General features: G+C 29.9%; 1 protein-coding gene across 1 annotated transcript in view; it reads left to right on the forward strand.

The window, feature by feature from the left end:
* The window catches only part of SNTG1 (syntrophin gamma 1), a 280357-nt gene that overhangs the window by 84307 nt on the left and 183046 nt on the right, over positions 1 to 13004 (forward strand). Inside the window, exons 8-9 of the mRNA XM_011372125.1 lie at positions 5953 to 6035; positions 11641 to 11771. Coding sequence (XP_011370427.1) covers positions 5953 to 6035; positions 11641 to 11771 — 214 coding nt within the window. The remainder of the gene's footprint in view (positions 1 to 5952; positions 6036 to 11640; positions 11772 to 13004) is intronic.

Raw genomic sequence — 13004 nt, forward strand, 5'->3', positions numbered from 1 at the left:
TCTTTTTTTTCTTTTTCTTTTTTTTTCTTTTTTTTTTTTTGTTACTCTTGCCCGAGGAAATATATTCAAAAAATTACTGCTAGGAGCAAAGTCAAAGAGCTAACTTTTATTTTTTTCTAGGAATTTTATGGATTCAGGTATTACATGTAAGTCTTTAATTTATTTTGAGTTTATTTTTCTATATGGTTTAAAAAAGTGACCTAGTTTCATCTTTTCACGTGTATATGTTCAGTTTTCCTAACACCATTTATTAAAAAGATAATCTCTGCTCTATTGTATACTCTTGCTTTCTTTGTCATAGATTAATTGACCATACAGATGTGGGTTTATTTCTGGGCTCTCTATTGTGTTCCATTGTTCTATATGTCTGTTTTTATGCTTGCACCATACTATTGTTTGGATTACTATAATCTTGTATTACAGTTTGATATCACATGGTATGATACATCCAACTTTGTTCTTTCTCAAGATTGCTTTGTCTATTCAGGGTCTTTTGTAGTTCCATATAAATTTTAAGATTATTTGTTCTAGTTCTGTAAAAAATATCATTGGTATTTTGATAGGGATTGCATTGAATCTATAATACTTTGAATAATATGGACATTTTAATTATGTTAATTCTTCCTATCCATGAATATGGTATATGTTTCCATTTATTTCTATTGTCTTCCTTTCTTTCTTCAGTGTCTTAAAATATTTCAAATGCAGATCTTTTGCCTCCTTGGTTAAATTTATTCCTATGTTTTTTTGTTTTTTTTTTTTAGTTTTTGATGCAATCATAAATGGGATTATTTTCTCAACTTCTCTTTATTATATTATTGTACAAAAGTGCAACTAATTTCTGAACATTGACTTTGTATCCTCTACTGAATTATTTACTGAATGTATTTATTAGTTCAAATAGTTTTTTGATGACTCTTTAGGATTTTTTTTTCTATATAGCATCACGTCATTTGCAAATGATGACAGTTTTACTTCTTTCTTTCCAATTTCTTTTTTTGACCAATTTCTTTCTTTTTTTTTTTTTTTTTTGACCAATTGCTGTGGCTAGGACTTCCAATATTATGTTGAATAGAAGTGAGGCACTTTTGTATTGTAATTGTTTTGGAGTTCTACACACTGTGTCCATATAGGACAGTAAACTTAACTGATAAATGTCGTGTGTGTTCTTACTGCTCTACCTGACTGGCAATTTCCCCATTTCTCTCTTTCTTCTCAGGCCTCTATATTTCCTGAGACACAAAATATTGAAATTAGGTCAATTAATAACCTCATAATGGCCTTTAAGTGTTCAAGTGAAAAGAATTAATCACACATCTGTCACTTTAAATCAAAAGCTAGAAATGACTAAGCTTAATTAAGAAGGCACATTGAAAGCCAAAACAAGTTGAAAACTAGGCCTTGTGCACCAGACTGTTAGTCAAAAAATGTGAATGCCAAAGAAAAGTTATTAAAGGAAATTAAAAGTGCTACTCCTGTGATTACACGGATGACAACAAAATGAAACAGCCTTATTGTTTATATAGAGAATGTTTTTGTGGTTTGGATAAAAGACCAAACCAGCCACAACATTCCCTTAAGCTAAAGATTAATCCAGAGGAAGGCCACAATTTATAACTGAAAGAGGTAAGAAATCTTCAGAAAAAAAACAGTGAAGCTAGCACAGATTGATTCATGAGGTTTCAGAAAAGAAGACATCTCCATACATTAAAAGAATAAGGTGAAGCAGTGGGTTCTGATATAGAAGCTGCAGCAAGTTATCAAGGAGACTATTTAAGATAATTAATAAAGTTGGCTACACTAAACAAGTTTATCAATGTAGATGAAACATCTTATATTGAAAGATGATGACATTAAAACTTTCCTAAGTAGAAATAAGAAGTCAGTATCTGGCTTCAAAGCTGCAAAGGACAAGTTGACTGCCTTGTCATTTTAGATTGAAGCTCATGCCCATTACCATTCTGAAAAATCCTATGGCCCTTACAAATTATGCTAAATATAATCTACCTGTGCTCTATAAATGGAATGAAGTCTGGATTATGGCATATCAGTTTATAACATGGTTTACTGAATATTTTAAGCTCACTGTTGAGACCTACTGCTTAGGAAAAAAAAAAAAAAAGATTTCTTTCAAAATATCACTGCTCATTGACAATATACCTGGTCGCCTAAGAGCTTTGATGGAGATGTACAAGATTAATGTTGTTTAATTTCTGCTAACACAATGTTCATTCTACAGCTCATGTTTCAAGGAGTAAATTTGACTTTCGAGTCTTATGTAACAAATACATTTCATAAAGTTGTAGCTACACTAGATAACATTCCTCTAATGAAACCAGACAGAGTAAATTGAAAACTTTCCAAAAATTTTTTTTTTTCCATTTTAGATGTCATTTAAAAGCATGTATGATTATTGGGAAAAGGTTAAACTAGGAACATTAATGGGAATTTGGAAAAAGAACATTCGATTTTCATAGATAACTGTGAGGATTTCAACACTTCAGTTGTGGAAGCAACTGTAGAAATGTTGGCAAACAAGAGAATAAGAATTAGAAGTGAAGCCTAAAGATGTGACTGAATTACTGCAATATCATAATAAAACTTTTGTGGTTGAGGAGTTGTTTCTTATGGTTGAGCAAAGAAAGTGGTTTCTTGAGATGGAATCTATACTTGGTGAAGATGCTGTGAATATCGCTGAAATAACAACAAAGGATTTAGATTAGATAAGCTTAGTTTGTAAAGCAGCAGTAGGGTTTGAGATTATTGACTCCAATTTTGAAGGAAGTTTTACAGTGGGTAACATTCTATCAAACAACATTGCATGCTGCAGAGGAATAGTTGATGAAAGCCAGAGTCAATTGATGCAGACAATTTCTTTGTTGTCTTATTTTAAGAAATTGACATAGCAATCCCAACCTTCAGCAATCATCACACTGATCAGTCAGCAGCTAACAATATCAAGGCAAGATCCTCCACCAATGAAAAAGATTATAACTTACCGAAAGCTCAGATGATGGTTAGCATTTTTTTATCAATAAAGTGGTGTGGTGGTGTGCACATTGCTTTTTCTTTTCTTTTTTTTTTTTTTTAGGCATAACACTATTGCATACTTGATAGACCATAGTAATGTAAACATAACATTATATATACTTACTTTATTGCAGTGGTTTGGAACTGAACTCATAACATCTCTGAGGTATGCCTATAATGTCTTTAAAACATCCCCTAAGATAGGTTCTTCAATCTTGCATTGTTTTAAGGTAGTTTGGCTATTCTAAGTCCTTTTCATCACAGTATACATTTTAGAAATAGTTTGTCAATTTCTGTTAAAATAATTCTGAATGGAGCTAAATTAAATTTATAGAAAATTTGAAAAATGAACCTCCTAAGAACTTTAAATTTTTTACCCTATGAACATAACATACCTTTCATTTATATTTTAATTTTTCTCAGCAATATTTTAATGTCTCAGTGAAGAAGTTTTGTGAATCTTTCATTAAATTTATTTTTAAACATTTTATGTTTTTTCTACTTTATTATGAATGGTATTTTAAAGATTTCATTTTCTAATTATTTGTTGTTAACATACAGAAATACATTTTTATATATTGATATATTTTATAACATAGTTTAATTTTCTTATTAATTTTAGAACTTTATCTTCTTTAATTTTTTCTACATATTATATCATCTAAAATTAATGAGTTTTGCTTATTCCTTTCCAAACTATATGCTTTAATTCCTTTTTCTTTTCCTATTCCAATAGTTAGTATCTCCAGTAAAATGTTGAATTAAGGTATTGAGAGCAGACATCCTTTTTTTGTTGAAGATATCAGAGGGGAAATTTTTAGTCTTTGATCATTAAGAATAATGATAAAATTTTCAGTCTTTTATCATTAGGTATAATGAACTATAGGTGTTTAAAGATGTCCTTTACCAAATTGAGGAACTTCCCTTCTATTGCTCTATTACTGAGGATTTTACTTTTGTTTTCTTTCTTTCTTTTTAAACGTAAGTTGATGTTAAATTGTCTCAATTTTTTTAATCTATTGAGATATATATATTTTTAAATTCTTTTGATATGATGAACTTTTAATAATTTATTTTGAATGCCAAATCAAGCTCACATTTCTAGGATAAATGCCACATAGTAATGAAGTATTATTATTATTATTATTATTACTACTACTACTGGTTTAATTTGCTAACGCAGTGTTAAGTTTATTACTGTAAGTTTTGGTAAAATTTCTTTCAGTGTTCTTGTCCACTGCAACTAAGTTGTTAATAAATTTTATTAAGATTATTCATTTTATGCTTTGATTTTCCTTTTAATATGTGTTGGCTTGCAGTAGTGTTGCCTCTTTTATTTCTGATATTGGTGACTTGTATTTTCTCTCTCTCATCAGATAATTTGTACTATGGGTTTTATTAATCTTTCCAAAGAATCCATATTTGACTTGGTTAATTTTGAACGTTATTTTCTATTTCATTATTTTTCACTTTTATTTTTATTATTTTCAGTCTTCTATTTATTCTGTTTAATTTTTCTTTCATTTCTAACTTCTCAAAATGTAAGCATACATCTTTGAATTTATACCTATTTTCTTTGTGTTCATACATTCAAATCTTTTCTTTCTTTTTAGGTTCATGATTTTATGTATGTATATATGTATGTATGTATGTATGTATGTATGTATGTATTTATGATGACATTGGTTAACAAAATCTAGTAAGTTTCAGGTGTACAATTTAACAGTAAGGCATATATATACATTGTATTGTGTGTTCACCTCCCATAGTTAGATTTCTTCCTGTCACCACATATTTGATCCCTTTAACCCCATCTTTAAATTTTATTCAAAGGAATGCTATAGATGCATTCACAGAATGAGATATGTTATGTTTTCATTTTATTCAGTTCAAAATGGATATAAATTGTGTGTGCATTAAAATTATCATTTCATAAAAGAAATGCAGATAAACATCAACAGGAAAAGTAGCTCAAAGTAATAAAATATTTAATATTTAAAATGTCAAAAAACTAGTTCCAGGCTAGTATAGCAAAAAGGGGTATGATTCCCTTGTTAGCATCAGAAAAACTATAGAATTTTAGGCTAATAAAATAGGTTAAAAAATAATTATTTTTAACACATTGTTTAATATGTTAGAATTTTTATTTATGACTCCGATGTTAGAATTTAAGTATAATATTTCAGAAAAAAATTGGGAACCAATTACATTAATAGCTCATACTTATCAACTTTAGCAACTCCAAAACACATGACTTTAAAAAAGTTAAACAAGAGAGAATCAAGAAATATGTATTTGAACCCCAATTATAAAAGTTACCACATTGTGAAATCTTAGAAAATCAAACTTTGACACCTATTAATAATCTTTAAAAAATAGATATTAATAGGTTTCTCATAAGGGTCTAATGTGAAATTTTTTAGTTGTACTTTCATAAAATTAGATAGCATTAATGAGAGTACTTTCAATTATAGTATACACCAAGAGTGCTTGTAATGACAGAGCACAGGCATAATTATAGAAAATTATGGTATCTAAAGAAAGAATTTGTGAGTAGATTGAAACATGACATTATGTAAACTTTTGTAGACAAACAAAAATGTTATAAGTATTGTCCATAAGCATAGGTCACTTTGGATAATAAAATGAAATATTACTTTTATAAGATTGCATAATTTTCTTAAAAAGCTTTAATATTTTTGAAATCAAAGATTAATATTTGTAGGTCTCTTTTATGTTCCAATAACTTTAGTCAGTTTACTTGAAAAACTCTAGCTTTGCTATAAATGCAATAAAAATTTATCTTACTATCTGATTTACTTGATATAATTGAGTATACTAAATATACATAATGTAGAATGCATTAGTTTAGAATAGTTTTGTGTTCTAACCATTGGGGTGTTGTGTTCTTATTCCCTATAGGTGCACCAAGTGACCAGAGCAGTGGCACCTCTTCTCCTCTTTGTGATAGTGGCTTACATCTCAACTATCATCCCAACAATACAGTAAGATGACTGGAACATATTTTAGATTAATAAGGAGATAACAAAAAAGAAACCCAAGAAGAATGTGTATATTTATAGTTTACAAAAAACTGCTATTGAATCTATGTTAAAATCCTTGGTTGCTTCATCATTTAAGTGTTATGATAAGCCAGAAAGGAAAACATAAGTAGGTCAGTTATTTATTTAATGTTACTTTTCTCCTTTCGGGTCTGTATTAGGCCCTTTGTAAGCTGTAGAGACTTTAACTTGATGCAAAAAATCATATAATCATTTTATAACATTTCATGTTATATGTAATTTCATACTCTAAATGATTTGCCGTGATTTTTTATCATTTTTCTATTAAAATTATTTAATTAAAATTATTTGACATTTACTAGGATTTATTAGCTATCTTCACGCATACCAAGGAATTAATGTGAAATGAGAAAATCTAACCTACACATTTTGTTAAATACAATACATGTATTTAATAATTTTTAATTTTGTAAATATTTTTGAAATTTTATGGATTCTACTTTTTAAAATATTCAGACATTCTAAAGGCAAAACAACTCTTTCTGGTTATGTGTAAAACTAATAATTATCTCACATGCTCACAAACATGAAGAGTAGCAGAGAACTTTAAATACACTTTTAATTTTTTATTTTACATGTTGGGATATATATAAGATATATAGCTTCTTCTTCTGACTGGTATGATTCACCCTCCATTTGAAATGTTGACCTAATTGCAGCATTTATTTCAGAGTACTCCTTTTGACCATTTAAGGCTTGAAAGTCCTTCATTGTATCTAACTGCACCGGTATTATCCTTTAGCTGCATGCCTTAAGTCCCTACGTCTATTTTGTTTGTTTATTTGTTTGTTTTATCCTGAAGAGAAACTCTTGGGAAGACCAAATGTTAGCTCTACAAATATAACCTAAACACCTCTGGGTAATTTTATCTGACCTTTTATTTTTGTTGCCATAGAACTATTGTCACACAGTAGGTAATGTTAAAATGTTAATCTTTAGAAGATGGTGAGGTCTGAGTCACTTAAATATTGACTTCTTAATGAGAAAATTAATATGTACATTTTGTGCTCCCATCAGCTCTCTTCTCAATTCTATAGACTTACAATATTCAACTAAATCATCACCTCTTATTTCAATAATTGTTTTGCTCACCAATTCTCTTCCACTCTGGATGCTCTTGATGCTCTTGATCCAGTTCCCTTTACTAGGCTGGTGTGCATACCCCCAGCTGCTGTGAGTGTTGGCTGCCTCAAATTCAGAATTGACTCATCTTGTAAGGAACATTTGCCTGGGAATCAGGGCTCACACCCCCCATCATTGTGTGGCTGCACAAGGACTTATTGATAGGGATGTAACGGCAGGTCTCTTTAACCGGCTTGTGGCAGATGACACAGAGGTTTTTCTTCAGGAGCTCGTATTTCTGACCAGGTTGTTCCCTACCTCATCTACTGCTTCCCTCAGTCCTTACAGATTTCCCTTGAGAACATTCCCTCAACATGACACTCACAGAAGAATCCCCATCTCAGCTCTGCTCCTAGGACGGGAAAGAAGAGCTATTTTACTTAAGAGTGGTAGAAACCTGTTTGGTAATGTTTTTATTATAATTCTTGTCCCAATACCCCTGAACTCCTCTATAATAATGGAAAGTAGAGAAGTCAGAGTGGAAGGTCTCTAGGTAAGAATCATCCATTGACATACACAAAATAAATCTATGGAACTTATTTTTTGAATCGTGCCTCTATGTTGTTCACCTTTAGAAATATAATTAAAGCAAGAAAATCACTAAGTAATTCTATAACATGATTGTTCCAAATAAATCCAGCTGTATATAAAAAAAGGAAAAAAAAAAAACAGTTGTCATAATTTTTTCTTACTGGAGTTATATCTTTCCATTCTCAAGAGACACGTTTTATTTCTATTTTTAGCATTAAGATTGAACATTATTTTGACATTGCTAAAGATTTTTAAGTGTAAGAGAATTGATGATGCTTATGAATTTAGACTATAATAATCAAGACAAATGTAAATTTAAATAAAGTATATTAAAAATAAAGAAAATAATCTCAATGCATTTTAATTAAGTAAATATTTACCAAGAGCCTACTCTGGGGAAACAGTCTTCTAGATACCAAGGGGGAAAAATCAGTTATGGTTCTTGACCCAAAAGTTTAAAATTCAGATCTATAAAAAATTCATAAAATTAAGAATAAGCAGAATACAAATAATGAATATTAAAATTCTAACATCAGAGAAAAGGACTAATAGAGAATTTGAATATCTGACTAATTGAACTCAACAAAAATTGAAGGACTACAAACAAACAGGTTTTCTGTTGCTCATGTGGGAATAAGCCTCAGGCCTAATTGGACTGTACAGATTTACACAGTGCTATCCTGTTTCTCTTCCTTATCTTGAATAGGCTTTGATTTAGGTATAAGGAATGGATGACGTTTTTACTCAAGATTTATAAAATTAGGAGAAGAAAACACTAAATAACAATGAGAAGTAGAAGCTTGGAAGGGAGTATGCATTGTGAAATATTTTCCCCCAAATGTGCACATATTATAGGTCTCTTTAAGAGAAATATTACTAATTTATTAATAATATTAATAATTAGTAATTTTCTAATTCATCTAAATCTCCAGTTCTATCCTGGGCCCAGGTAATTTCATTTATAATTCTTAGCCTTAATTATTCTCTGAAGCAAATTTTGAGTAGGCACAATTCTGGTTTTTGGAAACAGCATTTTAAACATATGGCAAAATAACACCTTAAAACATATTAATATCACTTCCCCATCTTACTTCCCCATAAAAATGTAGTCTAGTCTTTCTAAGATCTTTAGTTCATCAATTTTAGGGCATAGAGTTATCTGGTTTTCCAGCCAAGGCGGAGAAAGGCAATTAGCTTTGTGCTCCAGCATAAATTTAGATAATCATCCAGCCAGATTTGTAGGATTTTTTTTCATAATTAGATTCCTTTAATAAATACTTTTTATTCCAAGTTATTAAAAAAATCTTGATCATCATTTTATCATCAATTTTGTTTTGATAAGATGATTGTTCTTATCATGTGACAATATACCTTGAAATTTATTAAGCTTTGGGAAAAACAGTATTTTTAAGCAAAGGCTACTTTTCCTATTCTCATTATTAATAAAATAGGAAACAACATTCTAGATACTGAAGAATAAAACTGCTAATAAGTAGTTATGGGACTTAAAACCATGAAAATGATTGTGTTTTTAGATCATCTTATATATAATTCGAAATAATTGCAAGACTATTATTATGGAAAGAGACTGGAAAGAAAATTTACATTCTATTTTCATAATTAAAATAAAGATAATTTTCAAAAGACACTAGGTATTCCACTAAATAACAGATCTATATTTCAAAAGCTAAAATGGGGTTTATTTATATGTTTTATAAGGTGCAAACATAAAAGAAAGTGACATTTTATAATTTTAGTACATAAAAGCATCAAGTTGAGATGCTACATTAAAGTCATGCTAAAGATCACATGTATTTGCATATCTGCCAATCTATAGAGTCTATAAAATATGACCTTTAAAACTTGAACTCATCTATTAGTGATTATCATTGTCCTCAATATTCTGTTGCCTGTGTCTTTTATGTTTTTTTTTTCATTTTTTATCCCATTTGTTTACAAACATATGAAGCAAGGGGAACTATTTGTGTTTTTTAAGACATATGAAGAATCATATTTAAATAATTTGCCTAAACTTATATAGCAAAACAGTAAAATAATCAAGATAAAAATCTGAATTATTTTCCTGGTTTCATCTCTGGTTATGAATAATAAATGTTGTCCTATGATAAATGCGTTGGCCCTGGAATCAGAAAGATGTGGGTCTGTGTATATCCTAATATTGTTGTTTGCTGGCTGGATGACTTGGATAAATTATTGACTGTAGAATTGCTCAGGAGTGGGCCATCTTAGAACTGTCCTGGAGTCCTGCAAGAGAGTTTGAGCCATATGCCGAAATAGGCTTAGTTATAGGGCATTTTGGTGGGATCTGGGACACTTACAAGTCCTATGATTAGCTCTGGCCTGACCAAAGAAAACTAGTTTGTTTATCTTAGTGTGTCACACAGAATTATTGTTTCTTCAAGTGCCCTCATGCAGAAAAGGGCACTTTGGGAAAGCAATAATTTAATGTGTCTAAAAAAGCTTTAGATTTTTCTTTTGTAAGAGGAGACTTTTGATAGCCTTATCTTTGGAAATAGGCACAATAAGGCACAGTTTAAATAACTTGCCCCTAGGTTAAAGGACAAGTCAGTAGGCTAATTGAAATTTTGAATCCAAGTGGTTTAGTTCCAGGTTAGAGCCTGAGCCCTCACTACCCTGCTATCCAACTGACCTCATGCTGACATGAAGGTCAGGAGAAAGATTATCATGAAACCTTGGTTTGTGCCTTTGCAATCACCAGATAAGCATTAAAGACAACAGTCTTGCATCAAAGGATAGGTGCTCACTGAATTGCCAGTAGGGGACCCCTTACTGAGTGGTCTTAGCCTGTCTACCTTTCTGGGTGTTCTAAACTCTTCTAAGGATTTAGTATATTTGTATTTGCTCAACTGGTGACAATTAATAAAAAACTGCCAAGGAACACTCAAACTTTACTGATAATAACGGAAGTTATTTTTTTCCCCTAAGCAATTTTAAATGAGTTAATATCTGAAAGAAAATTTTAATAATAGACTAAGCATCTCAACATGACTAGAATAGAACCTCCTTCTAACATCATCACCCAAAAATTATAGAATAGAGAGAATCAGTATCAACAGTTCCCTGATCAAATTAAGCCTTAACCCTTCACAAACCATGCCAACTAAAATATCAACATTGTTTCATGTGCTAGTGCCAGGAAGAAATTTTAACAGTGAAGCTCATATAATGAAAAAAACATAAATCAACATAAAGTGAAAAGCTCAAATTTTATTCAAATCTGTTTCCTCTACACACAAAGAAAAAAAAAATCTAAACTTCTAACGAAACATAAAATAAATGTAATTTTAAATCAGTAGCAGTTGACTTAACATGACACTAAAACACTATACGAAAACATAAAATGTTTAATAAACATTAAGTTAAAACAATGAACAAATATTTTCTTGAGTAGTTTCTTAAAGTTGTTTTATAAGAATATTTATTATATTCAAAATATTTACAAATAATTAATCAAACACAAGCACTTCTAGCAGTGTTTTGTGCTTAGCAGATAGAAAATATTGGCCAATTGAATACTTGTTCTTTGCAATTACAGTTTTTCCTATCTTTCCCATTTGTGAATGAATTCAATTCCGTCACACTTTTATTTTTCTTTTCCTTCTTCTAACCTATTTTTCACTATCATTCTTAATCTCAAAGACTTGCTCCTTCACTTTCTTATAGAATTCCATTAATAAATACATTACAATTTTCTTATCAATGAATATGAATTTCTTCTTGTGGTAATCTGTAAATATTATTTGATTATTTAGGGGAAAATATATCTCTCAAATGACATAGACACTCAAAATGTAGTAAGAAAAAAAAACCTAAATCTTTCTATTCTTTTCAGGACACATTATCATGTTCTTCATGGCCAACATCACCAGGCTTGAGATGGGAAAAGAGATGGTGTGACCTTAGACTGATCCCTCTACTTCATTCTCGTTTCTCTCAGTATGTGCCTGGAACAGATTTGAGTCGGTGAGTTCACGTTTACTGAGTTTGATTTACTGTTGATTAAAAAAAGAGACTTTAGTCAAACTTTTAACATTGTATGACTTATGATTTTTATTTTTAGCACATTTCTTATAGCAGGAAGATTTAGAATAGTGTAATACTGTAAAACATTTATGAATCTGGTGATAAAAACATTACTTAAAACCCTGATTCTAACACAACTTTTTGTAATGTATTCAGTGTCTTTTAACATAGTTTTATTGGATTTTAAAATTTCCTCTTGTGTTCTTTTTAATAAGATTTTTTTCCTCAAGGAAATTGTATTGTTTATTTAATAGCAAAAGTATTTTCATATAGTTTATTATATTCTCATATTATTGTTTTAAACATGTGTAGGAGCATTAGTGATGTCGTCTTTTGCATTTTTGAATTTTTTTTCTTTTTTATCTTGATATGTTTTGCTAAGGGGTTGTAAATTTTATTAATTCATTTTTTCAAAGGACTAATTTGGGCATTGTTGAAGCTCTTCAGTATGTGAACACATTGTAAATCATAAGTTTCCTCTCCTTTCTTGATTTTTGTCATTTCTTAAATTCTTTGGATTGATTTTTTTTGTTATTATAGTTTCTTGAGATGGAAGTTATAGAAGTCCAGAAATTTTTCTGTAAAGAGTGGTATAGTAAATATTTTAAGCTTTGCAGGCCCTAATGTCTTTGTCACAACTATTCGGCTCTACACTTCTATAAAGAAAACTGTCATACACAATATATATAAAAAAAAAAAAGGTATGGCTCTGTTTCAAAAGAAACTTTATTTATAAAAACACATAACAGGCTAGATTTAGCCCGTAGGCCACAGTTTTGCCAAATGCTCATCTGATCATTGATTTTTCAGACTTTTTTCCTAATATATGTAGTCAGAGCTAGACATTTCCATCAAAGTTTGCTTCAGCTATACCCACAAGTTTTAGAATTATATCTTCATTTATTTATAGTGGTTTTGAATATAATATTTCATATAGTTTTCTGAATAGTTGCTCCAGGTACTAAATATACATACGTATCTTCTGAGACTACTGGTGTTGACTCTTTACAACTTTGAATGTAGTAGAAACATTACTTCCCATTAGGTCCTTTTATCTTCCTCAATTTGTAAATATAAATTTAATTATATTTGTATATATGTGTGTGTGTGTGTGTGTATAAATATGTATATATATTACATATATACACACACATACACATACACATATATACA

This window comes from Pteropus vampyrus, unplaced genomic scaffold (genome assembly GCF_000151845.1).
Source record: "Pteropus vampyrus isolate Shadow unplaced genomic scaffold, Pvam_2.0 Scaffold201, whole genome shotgun sequence".
Taxonomy (NCBI): Eukaryota; Metazoa; Chordata; class Mammalia; order Chiroptera; family Pteropodidae; genus Pteropus; species Pteropus vampyrus.